This window comes from Cyphomyrmex costatus, unplaced genomic scaffold (genome assembly GCF_001594065.2).
Source record: "Cyphomyrmex costatus isolate MS0001 unplaced genomic scaffold, Ccosl1.0 scaffold1053, whole genome shotgun sequence".
NCBI lineage: Eukaryota > Metazoa > Arthropoda > Insecta > Hymenoptera > Formicidae > Cyphomyrmex > Cyphomyrmex costatus.
This window is the reverse complement of record NW_017275012.1, coordinates 365,007-392,623: the sequence shown is the minus strand read 5'-3', so window position 1 is coordinate 392,623 and position 27,617 is coordinate 365,007. Positions and strand designations below refer to the sequence as shown.

General features: G+C 29.1%; 3 protein-coding genes across 3 annotated transcripts; all 3 read right to left on the bottom strand.

Annotated features, from left to right (window-relative positions):
• Window positions 1-732: 732 nt before the first annotated feature.
• LOC108774344 (uncharacterized) lies at window positions 733-11,984 on the bottom strand. The gene is made up of 15 exons (XM_018540438.1): window positions 11,847-11,984; window positions 11,637-11,695; window positions 11,412-11,553; window positions 11,165-11,332; window positions 10,741-10,956; window positions 7,581-7,721; window positions 6,957-7,015; window positions 6,545-6,686; window positions 6,153-6,317; window positions 5,718-5,808; window positions 2,307-2,455; window positions 1,852-1,910; window positions 1,510-1,651; window positions 1,246-1,410; window positions 733-879 (listed from the first exon to the last, which is right to left on the bottom strand). Exons 1-15 carry the CDS (start codon window positions 11,982-11,984, stop codon window positions 733-735), a joined length of 1,983 nt encoding a protein of 660 aa, XP_018395940.1.
• LOC108774755 (glutathione S-transferase 1-1-like) lies at window positions 5,570-8,340 on the bottom strand. The gene is made up of 6 exons (XM_018540938.1): window positions 8,290-8,340; window positions 7,581-7,729; window positions 6,957-7,015; window positions 6,545-6,686; window positions 6,153-6,317; window positions 5,570-5,808 (listed from the first exon to the last, which is right to left on the bottom strand). The coding sequence occupies exons 2-6, from the start codon at window positions 7,719-7,721 to the stop codon at window positions 5,653-5,655; spliced, it is 663 nt and encodes a 220-aa protein (XP_018396440.1). The 5' UTR covers window positions 7,722-7,729; window positions 8,290-8,340; the 3' UTR covers window positions 5,570-5,652.
• Window positions 11,985-23,203: 11,219 nt separating the features above from the next.
• LOC108774746 (glutathione S-transferase 1-1) lies at window positions 23,204-26,065 on the bottom strand. The gene is made up of 6 exons (XM_018540927.1): window positions 25,903-26,065; window positions 24,981-25,223; window positions 24,408-24,466; window positions 24,195-24,336; window positions 23,749-23,916; window positions 23,204-23,664 (listed from the first exon to the last, which is right to left on the bottom strand). The coding sequence occupies exons 2-6, from the start codon at window positions 25,119-25,121 to the stop codon at window positions 23,509-23,511; spliced, it is 666 nt and encodes a 221-aa protein (XP_018396429.1). The 5' UTR covers window positions 25,122-25,223; window positions 25,903-26,065; the 3' UTR covers window positions 23,204-23,508.
• Window positions 26,066-27,617: the final 1,552 nt, after the last annotated feature.

The window sequence follows — 27,617 nt, the reverse complement described above, 5'->3', positions numbered from 1 at the left end:
ATATATATATATATATAATGTCTAGAAGATATTGCTATGTCTTTTAGATATTTTTTGGTTTTAATGTATGTCCCAAAAACGTCTTTATGATGCTTTTATGACGTCTTTTAGACATGTATATTGTTTCGTAGAATTTAGTAGTCGTGTAAAATTCGCATTGCCATCAGTCGGCATGTTACTCATTTTTGATGTTCAAGTTTTCAACATACGGAAACAATAAGAAATTAGAACATAATATAAAATATAGAAATTATATGTAGTATAATTTAAAACTATCACGTAATATCACTTTTTGAAATAAATATGACATATACTATGACTTATATTTATATTATAATAGATGATTTATTTTTTTATCTTATGATACCACCATCACTTTTTATTTGTTCGTATTTTTTCATGCTCTTTTAATTTAATATATTTTCTTTTTAATTAAAAAACTTATAGTTTCAAATTTATCGATCTATTTATGCGCAAGCATTAAGTAATAATAAACAACTCTTACATTTTAATGTTTTCCGTTAAGGATTCAGATCTTTATTATTTTTAATTTTTAATTCTTGTTAATATAATATATTCATATCTCAAAATTAGCATTCTTTTAATCTACTTAACAATTATAATTTATTTATACAAAGTCAAAGTCTATAATACATAAAAATTCTAGAAGGCAAAGTACTGTAAAAATAATACAGTATCAATGCATTGTACAATTGTTAAATTTATACGATGTTACGTCTTTTTTTTATAGTGTTCAATCAAGTCAGCAAATGCCTTCATACCAACGGATTCGAGATCACTATATTTAGGAATTTCGGCTTGGATCTTGATAAACCATCTCAGAATGTTGCTATATTTACTCAAGTCATAATCCACAAGCTGTAAAAAGAAAAATGTTAAATTCAATGTTATTTTTGTTATAATTTTTTTGTGAATAAGCTGCATCTTCACGATAATTTTAATATCTTTGATTTTGTTTGTTAAATCAAAATACGTACTTTATATATATGCATGTATATAGCAAGGTGTTGTAAATTTACAATAAAGATTTGCTCTTAAAATTAGTATTGTAAGATATAATAATAATATATTACAAATATAATAAAACTAATATTTGATTTATAAACAAGAAATAATGTTTCTTTATGTCTAGATTTTTTCTTCTACGTACGCTATTTTATCGATTTAATAAATGTTTCAATGAATCAGTAGTGTGTGTTTGCATAAAACTATGTAGTTCCCTACCGGAAAATTAGAAACACTGACGGCCAAGGTAATATCAGCGACAGTTAGAGTTTTTCCCGCTACATAATTTTCTCCTTCCAGGAATTTATCCAAGTAAGACAAAGCTTCGTGCAGCTTATCATATTTTGTTTGCTCCGGAGTGAGGCCAGTAAATATTATCGGATACTACAATTAATGTATGTACATATATTATATACATGTATCGTTTCTATCAATTATAGATACTAAGTTTATGAAGTATTATACGTTCCAAGAGTGACTTACGTAATAATCAGTGAACGATTGGTACAGAGTTCCCAAGTCGAAGCATAGTCTTTGATCTACCAAGGCACGTTTTTTCGGATCTTTTGGATAGAGAGAATCGTCCTTACCATATTGATTAACCAGATAGGTCATAATTGCGCGACTACAAAGCGATACAAGTGCGTAAATTATTTATAATAATAATAAATAACTGACACTAATTTTACTAAAGAATTTAAAGAAAAATACTTAACAAAATCGACAGTTATAGATACAAAAAATATACATATTTATTTTATTTGTGTAAAAAATTAAACTTGACATTTGCTAAATTTTAATATAAAAGGATTAAAAGATAAGCACCTTTCACACAAATATAAGCCGTCGTCGTCCAATGTAGGTACCGTATGTTGTGGGTTCATCTATTATACAAATATATTATATGATATATTATAAAAATATGTAATAAAATAACAATTATAGAGCGTATTCTCTGTGCGTGAATCTATACTACATACAGATTATCTAATCTATGTTCTACATTTCCTCCTTCTTAATCCTTTCTTTTTTGAAATAAATGTAAATAAATTCTCGTTTGTATGCATACTCTACAACTTTCATAAAGTAGAAGTTCACTCTGAAGAGTGAAATCTCATTTTTAAATATTGAAAATTGAGCCAGACTACAAAAGGAGTGGCTTAAAAGCTCAACTTTAGAATGAGATTCCATTCCAAAGATAACAACATAAAATTAATTAATTTAAGAATTCACTTGCATTTTAAATATTTTATTAAAAAAAATTGCATTATACGTTTTACCTTAATAAATTCAGGTTTTAGGTGTTCGCCGGCATTAAGATCCACGTTTTTTACATTTAAATCTACTCCTACGGCTGCTGCTGTCAAGAGAACAGCCCGACATGGCGGACTTCCAGTAAGTTGATAAAGATCGATGGGCATCTTGAAATCTGCGGAGATGCACGATATGTTATTAACGAAGTACGGCAGTACGCGTCACGTTCTTTTGTTTAAAACAGTATCTAATTATCCGAGTACGATTGAAAAATAGAAATAAAAGAAGAAGATACACATAATCTAGCAACATTGTTTCAAATAAATCTAATTTACGGCACATAATTTGCGTTATTAATTAGTTAAAAAAAAACTTGTCAATTATAAACCGTAAGTTAGAATATAGACCGTTGAATTTTTACAAATTTAATTGTGCACTGAACAACACAGATGTGGAAAATGATTTAGCAAGTTTTTACGTTTATAAATTATCGCGTAACAAAGTACGATTCAAACACTCATTAAATTCCATAAAAATTTATAAGGTTAGCGTCCTACACTGTGAATCACAAATATGCGCAATCGTTCAAGTATAGTTTTATCACTTCAGCGGTTCTGGTGAATGATTTATGATAGGTAAAGAGAAATAGAAATGAAAAATTATGTCAAACCGAACCTGCAGATTGTACTCTCTGGAGATGAGGAGCGAGATTATGACAGACTGTCTAATCAACTTGTTTGTCGGAGCTATATAAATAGTTCGTGGAATGTTCGTGGCGTCGACAAGAAATAGTCTCTATATTGCACACATACAAAAGTGAGATCAATTATCATTGAGAATTCTCCATACTTACTAGTATAATCTTGTTTGTTTCAAACAAGCTGTTTTATTATGTGAGTTACTTCCGCGCACTTCCTCTCTGCAATAGAAAACAATAAACAGTTCTGTATTGTGTGTGATTCAATGTCAGTCGACGATATAATCTTAGAAAAATCGTGGATGCATAAAGAAGTTTTTTCTTATATAAAAATACAATTTCAAAAATCACAATTTTTGTAACTTTGTAACGAAAAGGTAAATTGAAATGTAAGATATAATGATTTTGGTATATAATTTGTTAAATTAATTTAATGAACTGGTAATTTGCTTTTCTTTTCAATTTCAGAGTGAAAATAATTCCCTCTCCTTGATTTTTTCATTGTGTCATAGAAAACTGCGTGTGCTTATGTGTTATTTTATTGTATAAAACCTAGCCAAAAATGTAAAAATTAATAATAATAAAATTAGAAATAAAATCGTTTATATACCATCTATAATAGTCGTAAAAATAAAGAATTTATAATAAAACTTAATATCAAAATTTGTTTTTGATTTCTTTTTACTAATAAATAAAATTGATCTGATTCATCTCGGTCTACCCTACTTTACTTAATACAAATCGATTTTACGATCATCCAATTTCTTCTACTTCCATATTATTATTACACTTAATTTATTGACATAAATTTATTATTTTCGTACCGAAATGTAAATATATTTATGTTTGCAATACATCTATTCGCAAAATTGGGCAGACTTAAAAAAAATCATTGCTAACAAGTTGGTCTTATACTTGGAGAGTTCTGATGAGCCTCTCAAGATTAAATATTCATTAACTTGTGATTCTAATCTATCAATATTTTTGATGTATTAGTCTTTTTATCGATTAACAATTTGCTGTTCAACGGTATAGAAACGTCGCGTAAGAACATCAGTTTTATTGGTATATATGTATGTATTATCATCTATCATTATTACATCCAATTGTTATCAAAAGGCACGGTAATATTCCGCCGCTAAGAGAGTGCACGCATTATACGTAAAAAAAAACGTAAAAACATTGTATACATAATTAAACGATACATGTAAACAGCATAATTAAATGATAGATGTTGATGATAAAAAATGTATCATAGCGGTAGTTTTGTTATAGTCAAATGATGTAACATATCTATTGCAAGTGTTAACCGGCGTTAATTAGTTCCAGCATTATTCGTCATCGTATAAAAAATATGCAAATCATGCTCTTCTTTGCACATCATGACGAAGCGCTAAACATTTTGAAGCATTGCCATTGTTAGATAACTGAATCAAAGTACTGGCAATGTAAAAAATGACCATGAATAACTATATATGTATAATTACATATATAAATTATAAATAATATTATATATTATTTATATTAATTATAAATATAATGTTATTATAAATTTAAAAAAATTAACAAACTATATTTTTTTACAAATAATAACTTTATTACAAATAAAATGGTATAAAATGGTAGCAATAAGGAATTTTCTATAAATCTTTTAATATTCACTTTTAAAAATATTAACTTAACTGTTTATTAAATCCACAAAATAGATATAATTACAGTTAGACATGAATTTTTTACTTTAAAAAGTCTGCAATAAATTTATGAAACAATAAGTTTTTTAGAGTTCAATGCTACGGATATTTATTTCCATTCTTTTGAAAACTACATAAAAGTTTCATATAGCATTTATACAGAATACTATTTTTTAGACAAAACGACGATAGATATAACCACTTGATAGCAAATGAAAGTATTAGTCTCAGTATGTTTACGTGACTTTGAATCTCAAGGATAGTGAATGTGTTGTACATATCAATATAAATGGAAAATATTGTGAAATAAAAAATAATTCAAGTGGTATTCGGCAACTTTAATCTAATTTTATATTTAAAAATGTGTCATGTAAAGTACATCTTTTTTACAACATTTATAATATTAAATGTTTACAATTAAAAACACCTTTAAGCGCGTATTTTTTTATTATATTAATATTATGTATGTTCCAAAAAAAAAATCCGTAATAATAATAATGCTAAATTTATTGTTATATTTTTTAATATATACTTTTCACATTAAAATTGTTAATATTTGACATGCGTTATGAAAATCTGGTATGTAGTTGTACGCTTCTTTTATTTATCGTTCATGTTCCTTAATTGTGTCATATATTTTATTTTTATGATTTTATACTGTAGTTTCAAATTTATTGATTTATATTTTTATATATTAAAATTAATGATTTATGACAAAGTAATACTTGATTAGTTTCAAAAATTCATATTTATATACGTATTGTACATATGTATACATATGTAATTCTGTTACTTTAATTTTTAATTCCTTTTGTTGCAACTAAATATTACATGTCTTTAAATTTGCTCCATTAATCTGCTTAATAATTATAATTTATTTGTAAAAAATTAAAATCTCTATACTCTATAGCATATAAAAATATTGGAAATCAAATTACTGTAAAAATGTTAAAACACCAATACAACTGTTAAATAAATGCGATATTACGATATCACAAATTTTTTCTTAAAAGGTTCGACGAAGTCTGCGAATGCTTTCATGTTGACACCTTCAATTTCATTATATTTAGGAGCTTCAGCTTTGATCTTGGTATACCATCTTAGAATGTTGTTAAATTTACTCAAGTCATAGTCCATAAGCTGCAAAAAAAGAAACGTTTAAATGATTAATTTGATGTTATTTTTACTAGAATAATTTGCGAGATTATATCTTCAATAAATTTATAGTAATTAATATTATAGTTTTGATTTCAAATAATTATATACACATGTTGTGCAGCGAAGTGTTATAAATCTAAAAAGAGCGTAACGATTTACTTTAAAGAATATAAATATTATAACAATAAAACTAATAAAATTGTTTTTTTAAATAAGAAATACTTGTTTTTTATGTCTAAATCTATAGAAATACTTCGTTTCTTTTCACGCTAATATATTGATTTAACGAATCAGTGATGTATATTTGCATAAAACCGGTTTCCTACCTTAAAATTAGAAATAGTGACGACCAAGGCAAGATCAGCGAGAGTTAGAGTTTTTCCCGCTGCATAATTTTCTCCTTCTAGGAATTTATCGAAAACAGACAATGCGTTGGTCATCTTATCGTATGTTGCTTGCGTCGCAGTGGCGCCGGAGAACATTATCGGAAACTGTAATTAATATACAGACTATACATATGTATGTGTGTGTGTATTTTATTAAAATATGTTTTTCTTCATATACCTCGTAATAGGACTTAGACATCTCGCATAGTTTAAAAAAAATTCAAGTGTGTTGATTAAAATTAGACACATCTACATATGCATGTATGTGTGTGTGTAACCATTAATCATGCCGTATATATTATGAAGTATTATACGATTTAAAGATAACTTACATAAAAGTCGGAGAATGATTTATATAGTGTTCCTATATCGAAGTATAGTCTCTGATCAACTAAAGCTCGTTTCTTTGGATCTTTTGGATAGAGAGAATCTTTCTTGCCATATTGATTGGCCAGGTAGGTCATAATCGCACGACTGTCAATTAACGCAAACTCTTAATTAATTAATATTATAATAATATATAATGTTATTATTAAATAATTTGTAAAAGAAATACATATTTAATATATAGAAATTTAAAATCAACTTGTTTTGCCCAAATATTGGATTTCATAGTAAATTAAACTTAAAAAAAATTAAGTTGACAGTTTAAAAAAAATATATTTATTTTATACGTAAAAATTAGACATTTAAATATTAAAATAATAAGTTAAATATTAAATAAAAAGATCAACAGAAAAATACCTTTCACCCAAATAAAAGCCATTGTCATTCAGTGTAGGTATTGTATGTTGTGGGTTCATCTACATTAAAATGTAAAATAATAATTATTTTAAATTATCTTAAAATTTGAAGTATGTTTTTATTTGATAAGTAAATCATAAAAACCTAGAAACTCAAAAGATCTGTTTTTGATATTTAAGAAAAATATTTTTGAAGAATTTTCAGTTTCAATTATAATATAATAAATTACTGTATCTTTTATTCTCTCCAGCATTAATTCTTTCTTTTTTGAAAAAAAAAAACGTAAATCAACATCAGATAATTTAACTTGAAGGATTCACTTATTTATATCTTCAAATGTTTTATATGTATTTTATAAGAAGTTATTGCAAATTACCTTTAAAAATTCAGGTTTTAAGTGTTCGCCGCTACGAAGATCAATGTCTTTTAGATTTAAATCCACTTCTAAGGCCGCCGCCGCCAAGAGCACGGCTCGACATGGCGGACTTCCGGTACGTTGATAAAGATCGATATAACGCAGTTACCAGTAAAGTTACCAAAAAAGTAACTTGTAACTGTAACTTCGTTACAAGTAACGAGTTACTTCCATTCCCTGGTATTTTATAAGAAGTTATTGCAAATTACCTTTAAAAATTCAGGTTTTAAGTGTTCGCCGCTACGAAGATCAATGTCTTTTAGATTTAAATCCACTTCTAAGGCCGCCGCCGCCAAGAGCACGGCTCGACATGGCGGACTTCCGGTACGTTGATAAAGATCGATAGGCATCTTGAAATCTGCGGAAATGTGCAACGCTCTATTAATAAAGTAGTCACTATGATCGCTAGAGAGTGAATCGGAAGTATTCAAAATATAACTGCACAAAACTATTTTCAAGGGTATGTGAGAATTTTTCATGTTTAAAAGAGCAACTAATTATCTAAGCGTGATTAAGAAACAGAAAGAAAGAAAAGAGTAACTAAAATATCAGACACAATCTGGTGATATCATCTCAAATAAATCTAATAAAAAAGGCTATAAATTTGCGTTCATTATATAGTTAAAAAGTAAATTTGTTAATTATAGGCCGCGAAAGTGAGATGGGCTGTGGTTACACATTCAACTATGCCCTGGGTAGACGCGGAAAATAAATAAAAAATTTCATGAATAAAATATATTTCATAAAAAACGTCCATAAATTATTGCGTAACAAGGAACGATTCAAACACTTGCCGAATTTAATCGACTTCGCGCACTGTGAATCACAAATATTCGCAATTGTTCAAGTAGTCTTATCACTTTAGCAGTTTTAACGAACTATGGTGGAAAGAAATGGAAGTGAAAAATTACAACGAACCTGCAGATTGTATTCTTTAGAGGCGTGTAGCGAGATTATGGCAGACTGTCTAGTCAACTTGCTTATTCGAGCTATTTATAAAGCCCGCGTAACACGGGACAGCCTCTGTTTTTCACCGACGTACGAGTGAGATCGATGCTCGAGTAGGTTGAGGGTTCTCAATGCTTGGTAGTAGTCGAGGGCGTTGCTATTTTCTACTTCATAACAATTTTTTCGATCATTTTAAATGTTCTATTTACATAATAATTTTATTTACGTATACTTTTACAAAAAACAAACACAATGTATACATTATTGAAGAGATTGAGCGCCTAGTGGTAAAAACAATCAATACTTTTTACTTTCTGTGAATCCACCTTACTCATCACTCAATTGCTCTACTTGCTCGCGACGTAACACTCTTATCTTTACATTTATCTGATTGCACACTGTACAAATATTAGATATAAATATCAGTTAAAAATTATTGTATAGTAGTTTGAAAACTGCAGGTTTTATAAGTTTATGTTGTTTGAAATATAAAATAAATACATTTTTATTACATATCTAATAAATTCAATTACTGTAAAATAACATAATTATTGACGTCTTTAAGAAAGGCAATTGATTTGCTAGTCAGCATTTTTTGTCTTTAATAATCATGTTAATTAACTTCGGCATGTCCATCATTTGGTATTGTATAAAAAATTTGCAAGTCATGCTCCTTTTACATATTTGTGTTCATTGCATTCATGAGGAAACGTTAAAGTTTTAGCCGTTATCAGTCGAATGACTATCAGATTTGTATCAGTAGTGGACAAAAATAATGTTTCATCTTGTTTCACCATCGATAATATTAACTTTTTGAAGGATATATATTATATATAAATAAAATAGTATTAATATAATAAGACATTTTCCTTTTAAATCTTTTAACTTTTTAATTTCATTTTTAAACACTTTAGCATTTAATTTTAAAAATATAAATTAATTGTTTATTTAAAGCCTTCAGAAAGCAAAGATAATTATAGTTGAACAAAAATGTTTTATATTAGTAGAAAATCTGCAATAAGTAACGTCACAATAAAGGAATGCTATAAAAACACTCACTTTTTATTCTTTTAAAGATTATATAAATTTCATAATTGTCTTTATATTTAAATTATTATTTTTCAGAGAATTCAGCAGACAATCCACTTGATAGCAAATGAAAGCATTGGTCTGAGCGTGGCATTTTTGTGGCCTTGAGAGACCTTTTAAGATTTCATCTTCCTACATCAATGTAGGAAACGTTGGATGAGTTACGCGTAGTGAATAATGTAAAAATAAAAACGACATTTCAATATCACCATTAGTATCGAAAATGCGTTGTAACGTAATTTTAACTCGCACTTTTACTTTCCACGAGCACAGTTAAAACAGACTTTTGCATAATACTCTTTCTTGTATGATCTTCATAATACAATAATTCTGTGTAATTGCTGTATAAATTAGAGATAATAATAAAACAAAATAATTTAATTTTGACATATAAATGTATGTATATTTATTATATATTCATACACAGTCCAATAAAATGTAAATTCTTATAGATGACAAATACAATATATCTATAACTATCTACTTATGATAAAAAACTAGAAACTTTGAAACCGTTTTGTCGCTATATATGTGATGTGCTATTGTGATAATGTTATAATTATGTATTGTTAAAGTTGAAAATATATTTATTAGAAGTAGAGACATTTATATGCGTAGCCATATTTATTCAATATTCCAATGAATAATATACTATTTTTACTATTTTTTTTTTACTTTATGCTAACAATAAGTTTTTTACACTCTTACATGCTATGAATATCCATAAAACGTTCATATAATTATTTAATTACACAATTCTATTATTATTATATAATTCAATAATTATGTATTTATATATATTCATTAATTTATTACTTAATTATTTATAAAAGTAAACGTATTTTTACTTTAAATTTTTGTTTAAAGTACATAATTCAATAATAATTTTTCATAAACTTATGAGTTGCAATTTGTGTTTCTATCACAGATATATCAATTGAAAAGTAATCATTATTTAAACAATGTCGTATTTCATATTCCAAAAATTAAATAAATTTCTATGTTATGTTAAAATTTATTGAATAAAATATACAAGTAATTATTTAAAGTATATATTGTAAATAAAAACAGGTTTTGTATATAGTGTGTGAGTTTTGTAATCTTCAGATGATCGTTATCCGACACACGATACAGATGGAATGATATATGTTGAACGTGAATAATGTAGAATTTTAGTAGTAGCGTTGCCATCAGTCGGCAAATTACTCATTTTACTTGATTAAAATTTAGTTGATAGCATCACATGCAAACGTTTTATTTATTTAATATATGGTTTAGCTCGAAGATTTAAATTAAAATATAATATATTTATTACGTATATTATTCATTTGCTTCTTCTCCTCCATCTTCTCCTTCTCCTTCTGCTTCTTCTTCTCTTCCTTCTCCTTCTACTTCTTCTGTGTTGCCTTGTGAATCATTTCCTTGAAGCATTTGCTTGAACATTTCCATAGGTCCATTATTAATCTTATCGTATCCAGGTGCAGATGTTTGTATTCTTTCCAACCAGTCAGAAATGTTTTTGTATTCTTCCAAATCAAACCCAAAAGCCTAGCAAACAATCGATTACTTTTGCAGATCTCAAAAATAATTTCTAGATATGTGACAACTGTCCATTTTGGCAACAAAATAATTAAATTCTTATATAAAATTACTAATAGAGAAGGAAGGATTATTTTAAAATTATCTTCAAATGAGAAATGCTACACCAGAGAAGAAACATTTTATCCTTTCGACTTGTTAACACTATTAAAATTACCATCGCTGTGGTTATGGACGCAACTAGGGAAAGATCGGCGATCGTTAAAGTATCTCCAGTCACGTAATCTTGTCCTTCAAGAAAATTGTTCATAATTTGGAAGTTTTCTGTTAGTTTTTTATATTGCTCTGGATCATGCGCATCGACTCTTTTCATAAAGACGAGGATCTACGATCATAAAATGTGCAATGATCGATCATGTGCAGCCTCAATATGATTTATTTAGAAATAATGAAAGTGCACGTACGTAATAAGCGAGTATACTCGCAAAAAGACTGTCCAGATCGAAATATAATCGTTGATTAACTAAAGCACGTGCCTTTATATTGCGTGGATACAATGTATCATCTTGGCCATACTGATCGACTAAATAACCCATGATAGCTCGACTAAAATATGCAATTTCTTAATAAAAATAGTAATGTAAATACTATAATTAAATTACATAACATTTCTTGACGCTTCTACAGACCTTTCTGATATTTTGAGATCATCGTCGATTAGGAAAGGAATTGTCTTTTGTGGATTTATCTGGAAAAAAAAATTACGCTCTTTCTAATATTAAAAAATATAATGCTTTTCAGTAATATTTTATGTTGAAATTATGAAATTATCTATAATGGTAAAAGCATTTTTACTTAATAATGCATTTAAACATTATTAATTTAATAATTTTTCATACCTCCTCGAATTCCGGTGTCAAAGTCTCACCAGTCCATGGGTTCAATGATATCAACTCCAGTTCGAGCCCTATTGCTTCTGCCACGAGCAAGACAGCTCGGGAAGGTGGACTGAAAGGAAAATAATATAACACTGGCATTATTTGTTTTTGAATAGCTCAATTTGCTTGATTGATGTATATATTATTCGTGTAGTTTATAACACGTTTACAAGTATTATTTCTTTGTTAATTCAATAAACGAATAAGTAAAGTTTTCGTTTTTTAAAGAAAACAAATGCACACACAGTTCCAGGTTTGCACCAAGACTGAACAGTTGGACTATTCCTTTTCATCGAATCGATTTACCGCCATGTATTTAAATATTACTGCTAGTCTGTAGCTTTGACCTTTATTAGATTTTTATAACAGATAGATGCAGATAGATGGAAAGCTTTATTTCTGTTTTTTTTTAACAATTAGAAACAGTGCTACAAACAACTGTAAAATACAATTGATGCAAATACAGACTATTATACTGTAATTGTCGTTATTTAGAGAATAAAGTCAAATGAATATCAAATTTAAGATCGACTATCCATGACAAATTATGGATATAATGATAACGGACGAATTCACGGTTTGAAAGACTAGTTTATATCAAATTGAAGATTATCGTTATAAAAAGTGCCAAACGGGAATAAAGATTCTTTTTAACTGTTAGAAAAATTATTAATTTCAGAAACTTTAATAAATTTTTTAAAATAATTTATATTTAAAGAATTACATAATACTTTCTATATATTTTAAGAATTGTAGCCTTTTAGTCATTGCTTTAAATATATTAATTAAAAATTACTAAAGATAAGGAGATTTAAATATCATGTATAGTTGTTATAAAATCTTTAAAATAGAAAAATAGTAAAAGAACTTATACGGTTTATATTACTCCGACTAAAAAAGTTGTTGTTACAAAGAATTACGAGTACATTGTACATGCTGTATGCCGAAATTATATGATATTCTTTTTATATATATATATATATATACATAATATAAAATTCTCTTTATATACAATAGATATAATAAATAAATCATAATAGATTAAATAAGGACAAATTTTTATTAAAATGACTATATTAATAATTAACCTGTAGTTTTAAAATTTGCTTTGCATATGTATGGCATAACTTTACGACGGCCGATGTGGAATTTACCTGTTAACAAGCTTTTAAGTGGAAAGAGGAAGATTTTGGTCTGGTCGTGAAAACTTTTTGTTCGTGACAAAGCCATGTACAAGCCAGGTCAAGATTCTCTAAGGGCAGACCGTTCATGGAAACTATGCTAAAGTTTTCCTGTTATTAAATGACCAGTAGAGAGAGAGGTGAGAATTCTTAACTTTATACCCATAAAATTTTGCGGAGAACATATATTATCTCGTAATATTTTAATAATAACTTTCGTCGGATGTTATAAGGAGATGATAATTGCAAATAGGATATTAATTTCTTATATTTAGAACCGTAAAATAGTACAACTTTTGTGTTATCTGCAATTAAATATATTTATTTAAAATTAAAATCAATTTTTATATGTATCATAATTTTTTATTAAGTTCTTGAAAAGAAATTCGTAGTAATAATAATAATGATAATAATACTGAATTTGTCGTCATCTTCTTTAACTTCTTTAATGTAATATATTTTCTTCATATCACAGTTTCAAGTTTATTTATTCATTAAAATTAATTATTAATAATCGACAGCATGTTAATGCTTTTTAGATTTTTTTATTTTATTCACTTTAATTTTTTATTCTTTTTGTTAGAACTATGTATCCTCTCTAAAACTTAATTTAGTATAAATCTTACTCTGAAGAGTGAAATCTTACTCTTAGAGATTGAAAATTGAGCCACTGTGTTTCAAGACTGGTTCAATTCTTACTCTTTAGAAATTCCACGCCAAAGAATTCAGAAAGATACACGCTTTTAAATTAGCACTCCTTTATTTGTTTAACAATAATAATTTATTTATTTAAAATCAAAATTTGTGATATATAAAAATGCTGCAAGACAAATTATTACAAAAATATAAAAGTCAATGGATTATACAACTGTTAAAACTATTACAAACTATTATAAACTATTATAAACTGTTACAAAATTATTTAATATTTATTGTTAAAACTATATTACAAAATTATTTCTTTTTAGTAGAATAGAGTAGAATCTCTGATCATCCAAAGCTCGATTTTTTAAATCTTTTGGGTAAAGAGAATTATTTTTGCCACACTGGTTAGCCAAGTAAGTCATAATCGCGCGTCTGCAAATCAATGCAAGCATGGTAAATGTTACAATAATGTTTAACTAACGCTAATTTTACTAAAGACTTTATATACGATTTTGTAAATCTAAAAGAATTCGTAAATCTAAATTAGTTTTAAGTAAATCAAAACTTATAATAAAAAATATAAGTTAATTATTGTAGATAAGGTATATTCATTTTATGAATATCAGACATACGACATTCGCTAAATGTTAAGGCAAAACAGTTAATAAATAAATACCTTTTCCATAAATGTTGGTCATTGTCATCCAAGCATCGTATGTTGTGGGTTTATCTATAAACAAAATATGTAATAAAATAACAATTATTTTAAATTATTTTATGAAGTATACTTTAATCATTAAATTGATTAAAAGTACTTAAAAACAGAAAGATTCTGCTTTTTTTATATTTGAAGGAACGGTTTTTAAAGAAAACATGTTTGGATAATTTTCAGTTTTCATGTTATTGAAAAGCAAATTTAAATTCAAAAAATTATTAAAAAGAAAAATAACATGTTATACGTAAACAGAATGTTTAAAGCTGTCGTTATAAAACATTTTGTTGTTTATATAAAATGTTTTTACACCTTTAATATTTTGAATATTAGAAATATTGAAAACAGTGGTTTATCAATAAATGTTGCGCAACATAAACATTTCTACCTATATGTAGGATATTTAAAAAAAAGTGCATAAAAGCAATTCGCAATTGAAACTCTCGGGAGTTGTTAAAAAAATTAATTAAAGAAAACTATTATAAATTTTTTAATGATTTTTAAAAAATGAATTATAAATACTACATATTTTGTTCCTGATATTGTTACGTTTGTAAAAATGTGAGAAATCTTTTAGGTGATAAGACTCAGACCAAAAGAAACAGACAAAACATGATTTCTCTCAAATTCGTTTAGTTAGTGACAATAAAATTTGGCACCAACGCGTGTGTTATAAGATATAAAATCTTGAAAAGAAATTGGTTATATAAGCAAATATTGCCTAAACATGCTACAAATATGTTATCTTTCTAATAAATGTGGTGTCTCGAAGCAGGTCTACTATTTTTGTAGAATACCGTCAAATGCACGGTTTCTATTGTTCTATATAAAGCTCTATTTAGGGTACTCAGTTCTGAGAGACAATGGAGACGTTGAGTGGCATCGCGTGGCTTTACACGCGTTGCATGGTCGTCTGAGTTAACGAGTTCCGGTTTCAATCCTAGTTTTCGCTCCAGACTATGCTTCATTAAGAAGTATTTTTCCGTGAATTAAGAAATGATAATTCCATGTGCGCACGCGGACTGAGAACATTGTGTTGTAATACCTTTTATGAATAAATTTAATATTAAAGCATCAAGGGCATTTTCTTGAGGCGGCTCCTGCTATAACTCAATTTCAATAAAGCGTGGGTGCTGTGACCTATAAAATATCTCAAGTTAGAAATCGAAATAGAGATAGTAGAGGAGGAAGAAAAATCAAATTTATGTTGATATACCCTTGAATATTAAGAGAAATTTAATCTCAAATAACGGAACAGTTAAAACTTTGAGTTCCACCGGTTCATAAATTCACAGCAAATGCTAAGCATGTCTTCAATGGACAAAACAAGCGGATGCGTAAACACCAGAAAAAAGTTCTAGCTAAAAAATACGAACAGCTTAGATTTAGTTATTGCGCCCTCTTCTCTTGTTCTACAACTCCGGATTTTCTTGCTACTTCTTTCTAGTGAACTTTCTAATGAACGATTTCTCCTCTTGTCTCCTCGTTTGACTATGCTATCTTCCGCCGAACAGAATTCACCCTCTTCATCCACTTTAACTGAATGAATATTTTCCGATTCTCCTTCTTCTACCTCTTCTATCCCTCCATCATCGTATTCTTCTGTTTACTTTCTTGAACAACCTCGTGCTTTTCCCCACATATTCCAACTTAACTTCGAAAGTATTTGTGGGAAAAATTTCTGTCTGTTCTTCTTTTATTAGATATTATGACAGCACAATTCACCAGAATTACAAATATTTCAATTTCCTCACTGAATTACCTCGTTATCTCGTGGCATTTCGAAATACATACGATCGATATCCGATTTCGATTTTATGAAGTTCGACTCGTGGGTTTCAGACAAGAGTGTAAAATTTCTGTTTTTCTCTTTCATTCTCTCTTTCTCTATTTAATTCTCATAATCTAATTTGTAACATTTTTTTCCTTTTACCTCAGCTACAATTAAAGAAAAAGATTTATAGGCTTGTAATTTTTAATATGTGTAACTGACAATTTCATTACTAAATTTTAGACGTTAAAAAAATAACGCTATTTTTATTTATTTAAGTTCTTGCTTTCATTTCTTGTCTTATAACGATTTCACGATCTTAGGTTATATATAAGTTAGATAGGAATTAAATCCTTTGATTGAAAAATAAGACCGACAATCTGCTCATAAAGAAAATACTTAAGCATCTTTTTTAGGACATTATGTTCCAAACTCATAAAAGCCATATTTGACACGGTCCTGGTGTACCTGCAGAGCAGTCAACCCGCATCTTTTCATATCCCCTCCATCTGTCTTTTCTCTTTTAAAATAAACATAAATGAATCCTCCTTGGACGTTGCATTTATATTCTTAAATGCTTTTCTTTTGTAAAATTCATATTACAAGTCATCTTAATAGTAAATTCAGATATTCGCCGATCTTGAGATTCACGTTTTTCAGGTTTAAATTCACTCCTATGGTCGCCGCTGCTAAGCGCACGGTCTAGCATGGTAAACTTCCGGAAACTAACAATAAGTAGAGATCGATGGGCATCTTGAAATCTGCGAAAACGCGCGACTCTATTAATGAAGTGGCCAATGTGATCGATCGCACGTCAGGCATTCAGGAGTATTTGAGTGGCGCGAAACCATTTTCAACGATATGTGCTTTAAAAATTTTAAAAAGCAGTTAATTATCCGCGCACGATAAAAATAAACAGAAAGAAATGAAGAAAAGTGATCGAAATATCAAATGACACAATTTGATTAGGCGACATTATCTCAAACAAATTTAAATATAAGATACATAAATTTGCGTTATTAATTAGTAAAAAAAAAAAAAGAACTTGTCAATTATAGGCTGTAAAGTTATAGCGAACAGGTGTGCTCTGGCTTTACACAGTCAGTTATGCACTAACTGGATAGACGTGGAAAATGATCCCGCAAGTTTTCACGTTCATAAATTATCTCATAACGAGAAACGATTCAAGCACTCGCCAAATTCTACATATATTACAAAGTCGATCCAGCGTATCGTAAATCATAAATTTTTATAATCGTTCAGCTAGTCTTATCACACTTTAGCTGTTTTGATGAATTACTTGTAATAGGAGACAGATGAAGAGAAATGAAGATAAAAAAATCATATTAGAACCTGCAGGTTGTATTCTCTGGAGACGAGTAGTCGAGATTATGGCAGACTGTGTAACCAACTTGCTTGTCTGAGGTATTTATAAAGCTCGTGTAACACGGAACCTGTGCATTACACGCACGCAAGAGTAAGATCGATTATGCGTCGAGGGTTCTCAATACTTGTTAGTATAGTCGGGGACATTGCCACCTTCTTTCGCGATTTTCTTCATCCTAAAATGTCCTATTTACATAACAGCGGTAAATGATTAAAAATTCTCTCGCAATAAGCGAGCACGAGCAACATTATCGTTACATTTAATTAGCATAAATTCATTATTCTCTTAATTTTTTTAAATATTGAAACACTAATAATTACAGTCATAAAATATCTATTTGCAAAATTAACTGATTTTAAAAAGGAAGAAACTGCTGACAAATTAATCTTACTTTTGGGGAGAACTCTGATATACATTATTAAAGCGTTGCAAGTTCAGGTATTCGTGAATTTGATTAAGCTACGATTTAATTGTAATTTAATCAGCATTTTTAATGTACGTACAATATTATTCTTTTATTGGCTAACCAGCGTCAATTAGTTTCCAGCATATCGATGATTCGCCGTTGTATAAAAAAAGTTTGCAAATCATGCTCTTCTTTATACACATGATGAAGAAACTCTAAAGTTCTAACACTGCCAGATGACTGATTGTGAGTCAGCAAGATTTGTATCGGCAGCAGAGAAAAATGATGATCTCCTTCTACGCCTACGCGATTCGGTAATACAATATCAACTTCTTAACGGACGATCTTATTTCGGGCAAATAATAAATATATTATACCATGTATAAAATGATTTTATTAACAAAGAATTTTCTTTTTAAAACTTTCAGCATTTAATTTTAAGGACCTTGACTTAACTATTTATAATATTTGAAGATTTAGGAGACAGAGATAATTAAAGTTGGACAAGAATTTTCTGTATTACAAAGTTTGCAGCAAGTTTACGAAACAATAGCGGAAAACTATTGTGCAGAAACACTTATTTCCATTCTTCTGAAAGTTATATAAATTTCACATCTCCATTTTCTGGAGAAGCCAATTGTAGACAACTATTTCTTAGTAAGTGAAAGTATTGGTCTAAGCGTCCACATAGCTATGAGTCTCAAGGTTCCACCTACCCACATCAATGCACATTTGATAAATTCGCGCATATCATCATGTAGATGTAAAGAACGAGAACGATATATTTCAATATCATTCTTAGTACCGGAAACAAGAGCTATGTAGGCGAAAATAAAAAAGAAAATTGGTAGTTTTAATGGCCGACATGATTCTCTAGAGAAATTAGCGATGGAAGATATTAGCTTTTCTAACAATAAGTTACAACACAGATAAACTCTTCTTCTCTTCCTTTCTCCTTTCCTCTGCTTATTTATTTAATTTCGAATAACTTTACGTTTGTTCCAAATGATGTTTATTTAAGGGTTGGGTACTAGATACTTCGGTTTGTGTATTAAAAAGATGGATTCTTCCTAACTTAATATTTGCTAAAGAAAAATACTGCAGATAATCCGTAACTGAATGAAGCACCGGGACGCTCTATGTATGCGCATGTGTGTTGTATGTGCATATACTTCAGTGTGTGGCATTCAATTTTATTTTTCCATTTATTCACTATAACGTTTTAACCTATTATAAATTGTGCACTAACACGTTTTTATATTTCATAATTTTGTTGCAAATAATTATCAGTTGAAACGCTAAAGTGTTTTTAATGTTAAAACTTTTTGTTTAAAAAGTTTCTTTGAAAATCAAATACAATGACACTGAAGTTTGTTAGGTGTGATTCTGTGTAGATTAAGTACTTACATAATAAAAGGTGTTTCGATGCCATCAGCTACAGTCAGCTAATGTGACAAATGACGTAACGTAATTGATTGCTACGTTAGTGATCGTTGAAAAACTATGACACATTCTTTCCTAAAATCTGGAGCTACACATACACTTAACGTGTTATGTTTCTACATAAACATGTAGCGCACGTGACGTTAAGATACAATATATAAGTAAAAAACAAAAGCTAATTTCGAATTAACATTTGCTCTGAATTCAAGAGACTTTGCAGCTTGATAAAAAATGGATGGACGTTTTTAATCGTTTGTGGTTGACCGTTTAGCAACTTCTCCGGAAGAACGCGAGAAGCATTATCGCATAAGTAGCTCTATCGAATTATTAGCTAGTTGCGGTTCGACCGCATGTTTAAACTTTTAACACAATTATACTTGGAAATTTTCTGCAAAGCAAATTAATTCTCCGCGAAACTAACTAACATAAAGCCATTAAGTTAATAAGGTCAATAGGTTATCGCGTAAGAGGTTAGATCAGATTCACATTTGTTAAAAGTTTTTTTACATAAAATTATTATATATATATGTTATTACATAATTTTGTTATGACAGTTTTCTACTGTATATAAAATAATGAATAATACATCTTTACTTAAAATATACATATTTACATTTTGTAGGTGCATACACGCAAAAGAATAAAATTTCTAGGAAGCTTACTATATTTTCTAATTTTTTATAAGAAGCTCCTTTACTAGAATCACTTTGTATGGATCGTTCTTCTAAGCACCAGTTAAAGTTAAGTGGATTTTAACTTCCCTGGTTCTCATAACATAAAATATGTGAGCGTGTTCTTAAGTCTGCCATTGCAAGTCAAGTAAAAAAATTATAGTTTATTTTTGAAAAAGTTTTTTCTTATAGCTATCTATTAATTGATATTGTTTAAAAATATTTAATTTAATTTAAAAATATACTGTTGGTATATGTATGTATAACATAATGTGCGTATAATAATGTGTGTATAAAATTTGAAACCATTATAATAATTACAAGATTAGTTATATATAATATTATTACATGTAATAAAACAATTTGCATGCTCTATAAATTATAATAATCAGATAATATAGTAACTACTAACTACATATATTAATCCAATAAAGACGTAATATCTTTTATACAATAAACAAATTATAAATAAAATCTGATTTATCAATGAAAGAAGGTAAAATTGCTTTGACAAGTCCGACAGCCTTTATCAATAATTGCGGTAACAGTTTCTTGCCGTTTTAGAATGGATTGAATTCTATTTGGATGTAAAATGCATTCCCGCTTCGTCATCGTCATACACTGCTTATTCACCGTTTGTTACATAATTGTTTGTAATAATAGAGCAAGGCCAGCCAATGTATGTACATACTCAATATCAGGCAATATTAGCGGAAATAAACGATTAAACGATTATATACAAGATACATTAATATGCGAGAATATCCAGAATCGCCGAGATGTTGCGCATATAGTGAACGTTAGAAACGTGGAGGATAAACGGAGAGAAAAAAAATAGAGAGAGAGAGAGAGAGAGAGAGAGAGAGAGAGAGAGAGAGAGAGAGAGAGAGAGAATATAAAATAAATCAAGAAAAAACTCATTTCATGATATAAAATATTTCTTTTAAAATTGTACTTTTACATAAAATTGTATAGTTTACGTATCATTACTGTGCAACATTTATATAATTTTATTTTATATAACAGTATATTACGAAAATAATACTGTATGAAATAATATAACTTTTTATAAATTATTACTTTTTTTTAATGTAATATATATATTTTACAAATTTCCTTGTTTGCGCATGAATATTTCGTTTACATTATAACAAAAAATTTTTTGACCGATCGACCAATATCAAAAACAATTTGTAACAAAAGCTCACTTACTCAGCCCTTTTTAAATCGTCGGATTCTGGTAAAATAAAAAAATATCTCTCTCCCCCTATTTAAGACTTTAAAGACATATTAAATATATGTTGATAAATAAGATTACATCGTAAAAATACTTACGATAAGATACTAGAAATGTAACATGATAGTTATAAAAATATAACTATTACGATAAGGTATTAAACGATAAAATACTTTGATGTAATTACAATAAAAAACGTTTCATATTGCCAGCGTGATAATGTTTTGTGTTGTAGAAGTAAAAAAGATAATTCAACTAGTTTTAAAATAATATTATAATAAAAATAGATGATTAATAGAAATAATCATTATATTTTATTGTTGGGAAATAGAAAATGATGGTTAAAATAAAAAACTAAGTATCATTAAAATTATTATAATTGCATATAATTATTTTAATTACAAAATAGAAATATAAAAAAAGAGTTCAGAAATTAGATAGTTTATATTTTAATTAATTTGAAACTGACCATTTTAATTATGTATCGTTGGAAGTATAAAAATTTACCTGTATAACTATGTCCATTAAATTTTCCAGTGATTATTAATGCGTGTGTAGCAGTGTCTACAATTTTTTTATTTGTGTGTGTATATGTGTGTTCCATATTATTTATGAATTTTTACCACTACTATATATCTAAAGTGTGTTGATATTATAATTTTTTAATTATGTAATTCTATTATTATTAATGAAATTCAACGATTATATATACACACACACACACACACACACACACACACACACACACACACACACACACACACACATATTTTCGATTAAACATAAACACTGTGTTATATATATTTATCTTTCAAACTTGAATCACATGAAATCTTTTTTTAACAGTGCACAATTTTAAAAATATTAGATACATAGTTAAAATGGGGTCAGTTTTAAATTAATCAAAATATAAATTATCTAAATTGTGATCTCTACTTTTACATTTCTGTATTTTATATTCAAATTAGAATCAAAAATTTAGTGATATATTTTGCACAGTGTTATTTTCAACAATTATTTCCAATTTTTTAACAACAAAAGTGAAAGATTACAATATCTTTATAAAAAATGTAAGTAGGCTAGATAAAATTTAAATATTGACAGTAATATTGCATTACGTGCGCGATGATCTGTAAGTAGCTGTCCGTTTTTCTCTTGTTCGTGTGAAGAAGTAAAGAAAAAAACTTAGTTTGAATAGACTTATTCTTTTCCTCATTTATCGATTCGTCATATTTTTCTAATGCTCGCTCTTTCATTGTCATCCATAGCCACTACTAATGTCTGTACTAGCTTGTTTTCACGGTACGTTAACATTTATTCAATTTTCTTAACAGACTTAAAATGGATAAAAAATATTTTTACCGCTTTAAAGCTTAACTTTTAGACATTCATCACGATCACATTAGGCTTTTATCTTGTTTCAATGATTGTTATCTATTTAGTCCCAACACGCTGAAGAAGAATAATACGTTTTATGCATGTGAAAACTTTTATGCTTCGCATGACTGGACGTCACGCTGTAATTAAGAAAATGAAGTGTAATGATGACAAAGTGAGATATGCGGTACCATTGACTTTATATAATTTGCGGCTCGACGTTGCCATTATATTCTTTCAATGTTCGCAGGATGAATATTGATTCTTGCTAGCTTTATAAATTTCATCGTGAATACGATCTACGGAAACAAGTGCGGTTATAAAACTAATGAGAGTTGAAGTGTTGAGGAAGATAAAAGACATAAATCATATTTAGTTATAAAATTAATTACGAATTAATTTTTATAGATATATATTTTTATCAAACTTAATTGTATATATATTTTAACAAATTTTATTTCAGTTTTTCGTTTTATCATGTGTACAGAGAAAGAACTATAAATATCGTAAAATATAATGTCTAGCTCTAGGCAAAGAATCTGCCATTATATGTATATGTTCTGTGGGATTTTCTAGGTAAGCTAAGTATGCAATAACAACAACACTTTTAGAGCACTTACATTATCTGGTTTATTATAACAGAGCTGTTGAAACGCCGAGGAACGCGAAGGTAAAAAGTGAATTTTAAATTCTATAAGGTATAATAATGAGATTCCATGTCTAATCTCGATCTCAGGTAAACGAGTTACTATCGATCCTCCGCTTTAGGCGTGCACAAATATCCATATTCACGTTAACTAGATTCTTGCAGGTTCGCGTGGTACATCTCGGTAAACGCTTTAACACCCATAGCGTGCACCTCCTCGAACCCGAATCTTTCCAGACTTTCCTTGCAACGATCGTAATACGCGGCAACGTTATCGTAACGGCTGATGTCAAAGTCAAAACACTGCAATTAAAAAATTGGCTCGGTTTATTTGGGTTACAACTAATCGATACAAAGTCATCCTCCGCAAAGATAGTATGGACTTACCAGTACCGTACAAATGCTTGTACTGATAGTGAAATCGGCGATGGTCAGATTATCACCGGCTGCAAATTCTTTGCCATCGAGAAAAGCGTTAAGCATTTCAAACAATTTCTCTACTTGAGCTACATCTGCTTCATTAACTGAACTCGCTAGACCTCGACAGAAAGGTATCTAAACGATGACAATGTTATCTATCGTATCTCTCGTGTCAATAAATAATATGAAAACATAAAGAATTGTGCTAATATTGTATATATAATATAATTCCAAATATCCCCCCCCCCCCTCAAAAACAGACAATATTCTTAATTATAATTAATTGATGTAAAAAAGATAAATTTACTGAATATAACTGAATAAAAACTGAAAGAAATTGTATTAAGGATAAACATAGCTAACTCAATTATAATATTAATTAATAAAATTTTAGAACAAAGATTAATACGTACATAACATTTCATTATATTAGGAAAGAGACTGCCACCATCGAAGTGCATCATTTGATCGACTTTTGCCCTTTCTTTCGGATCTTTCGGATAAAGGGAGTCATTTCTCGAGTATTTGCTCACTAAGTAAGCCATAATAGCACGGCTGTAATGACAAATTATAAAATAATGCTAAAAACTTGATTATAAATTATAATATAAATTCATCATATAAACCTTTCACACAAAATAAAACCATTATCGTCGATGACTGGTATTGTGTGTTGCGGATTAATCTAAAATAAAACTAAATTAGGAAATAGCTTTGAAGGTTTAAGATTAAGATTTTTTTTAACTCTCTCTCTCTCACGCAACAATTATTTATAATATTTTTAATATGCAAATTAAACTGTACATTATGCGCTAAAAGTGATCCTACACAGTCAATACTGTCAGTATTGACAAATACTATGACAATCTTATTGAACGTGTGTGGTTAATATTGATGGATTGATGTAGAATACTAATGGTGATTTAGAGATTTGGATTCTCAAGCATCAATATCGCTTTACTAGGATCCATGTCACAATACGTCACAGTGCAATAGATATTGTATGTAAAACTAAAGTGAAATATATTGTCAACAATACGGATCGTGTAAGGTATAAAAAGACTAAAAATATTGATGCATATACTGTTACAATGTTACTGATTCAATGTTACCAGTATTATTGATCGTGTAGAGTCACCTTAAGAGATACTAAGTCTTTTGCGAAAAAAAAAAATGAAGAACAGTATGAATTGAAACACCTGTAAAAATTCTGGCTTTAATTGCTCCCCAATTGCAATATTTACGATCTTAAGGTTCAAGTGAATGCCTAGTGCTTTTGCGAGTAATATAATACTGCGACAGGATGGACTTATTGGGAAGTAATAACAATCAATCGGCATCTCGCTGCTTTTCTTCGCTTATCTGTTATTTTTGTTGCTTCTTCACGTCTTTTCCCCTCACGTCTCTCTCGTTCTCTCGTGTTTCAGATTTTTATACTGCAACTTTAATTAAAGAGAAAAACTTTTCAAATTTGTAGACCTTGGATCAGAAACTTTACTCGGGTGTATTCAGGTGTCATTTTATCCTTGTTTGACATTCATCAGTGTGTAACAGAAATAAAATGATGCACCCTGAATTCTTGAACGCACTCCTGCACACTGCCGCTGTGTATGAATTTTCATCGTGTTTAGTTTTCAAGTAGGATGAAATATCTTTACAGGCAACTTTTCCTATCATTTCTGCTCGAGACACGCATACGGATAATATTTGATACAAGTGAATGCAATTTATTACAGACGAAAACATTACAAGAGTAAGGAAAAAAAGGTAAGTCTTTCTCTGGAATAGTTAATAAATTTATAATAATTGAAGCACCCCAAAAACAAGATTGAAACTGTTAAAATAATAATGAAGCTGGGTGTACGTATAAAATGAGACATTGGGAGAAGGCGAGGATAATTAACTTTTCTCACAAACGAACAAGTTTATTATAATACATTCTTTACTAATTCGGAGTATTAAATTAAACGTTAACAGTGCAAAGGGATATTTGTGGTACGCAAATAATGTGAATAGTTACATCTCGCGAGAGTGTAGCAATCGCTCCGTTCCAATTACCGTTAATGCAGTAATTCCGCTAATTAATGCGTCGTTTAAATGGCTTTCAAATGTGACCCTTACCTGTGTGTGACCTCGCTCAAACTCGATCAATTGATACGAATCGATGATACTTGTGACTGTTAGACATCAGCTTAATTAATTAGCTTATCGTTCATTGGAGTGATGTATGTATAGACCAGAAATATGTTGCTCATCACCTCTCGTAATGGTAACAGCTCATTGTAAGAACTATTCGCGACATATACAAAAGTGAAGAAAATGCGCGCGCACAAATGAGGCGCAAAGTTACCATAGCAATAGTGCACCGTCAAGGCGCCAAACAAAACCGCGAAACTCCAACGTTGACATTATCCGTTACGATCGAAAGTTCCCGGTAAGGTCGATCGATCGGTTAATAAAAACGGAAAGGAACTTGCCCAGTAAATGGAACTTACTATACTGGCGAAATACATAGTAGGTAAATGGAGCAGCGGAAAACACATTGAAAGATGTATTCTTTTATTTGAATTTTATTCGATATTTTATTCAAAAGTAAAACGATTGGTTAGATATTTTGTTTTAAAAGGAGCTAAAATTTCAAACGTCAAATGTGTATTTTGATATATTTCACACGTGCAATTTTCATCCTTGTCTATAAAATATTTTATAAAGAATCAATCAAGGCAATTGTTTCTAGCTACATACGAGATGTACAGTGAAAAAAGTATTTGTACAGGTAAAATTAGAAAAAACCTTGCTTGTAGAAAATAAATACTAATTTGCAATTTTTTACAATAAATACAATCTGTCATAATATCAACTTTGCAAGTTTTCGATGTTAAAAACTTAATTGTATAAATATTTTTTGTGAGTCCAAATAACACAATTTTTCATTTTTGCTTATTTTTAAAATAACATAAATTTTAATTATTATATATTTTTGTAATAATTTTAAAAATATATACATTTTATAATATATATATATAATAAAAGTTAGTAAAGGACTCTTAATATAAACATAAATGAAAAGTAAAGGGACGTTGTAGAGTCATGTGACTCTTACAACGTCCCTTTACTTTTTGTTTATGTATATATATATTTTTTCTTATCAATAAATTACTAATTTTATTTTAACTAAGTTTAGTTAAAAAAAGAACAAGGTTAAAAAAAAATATTTCCTCAATTTCTCTTTGCATTCACTGTACGTTCCCGCGGTAAAAAGATTCTCGACAAAATATATTTCTACGAGCAGTCCGTGAATAACTTCTGCTATTAAAGATTGTACTCGGGCACGGCAAGTCGTTATGTTGATCGACAATTATGTCGGGCGTTACGTTGACCGTTAGGTAGGTTTCCTTAATTCTCCGGCACGAAAGTGGTGATTTCGGTGCTGGCTGGCTTTTACGACGCGTCGCGTTAACGACGTATTCCCGTAGTTCTCACGGTTTTGTTTGCGCCGCGCCATTCGTCTCAATAAATTTCTTCCGTTATTACCGTCACCTTGATAGGACACTGGTCGTCGACCTCATTTTTTTGAACGAGCTCCCGTTACGCTAATGTGACGCGCGCGCCATGCGGCGATATAATTTTAATTAGCTTTGGAAATGCACGCTGGGATGAATGGGAAGATCGAAACGACGTCGCTGTGTCGTCACGTGCCAATTCAATAACGCGCATACGCAGACCACTGCTAATTGCCTCGGTTTAGTTCCAGCAGCAATTTGCAGCGGACACGACGCTCTATTGACCAACACGAAAGAAAACGGAGTGGATTCGATCGGACGTTACATGGATGC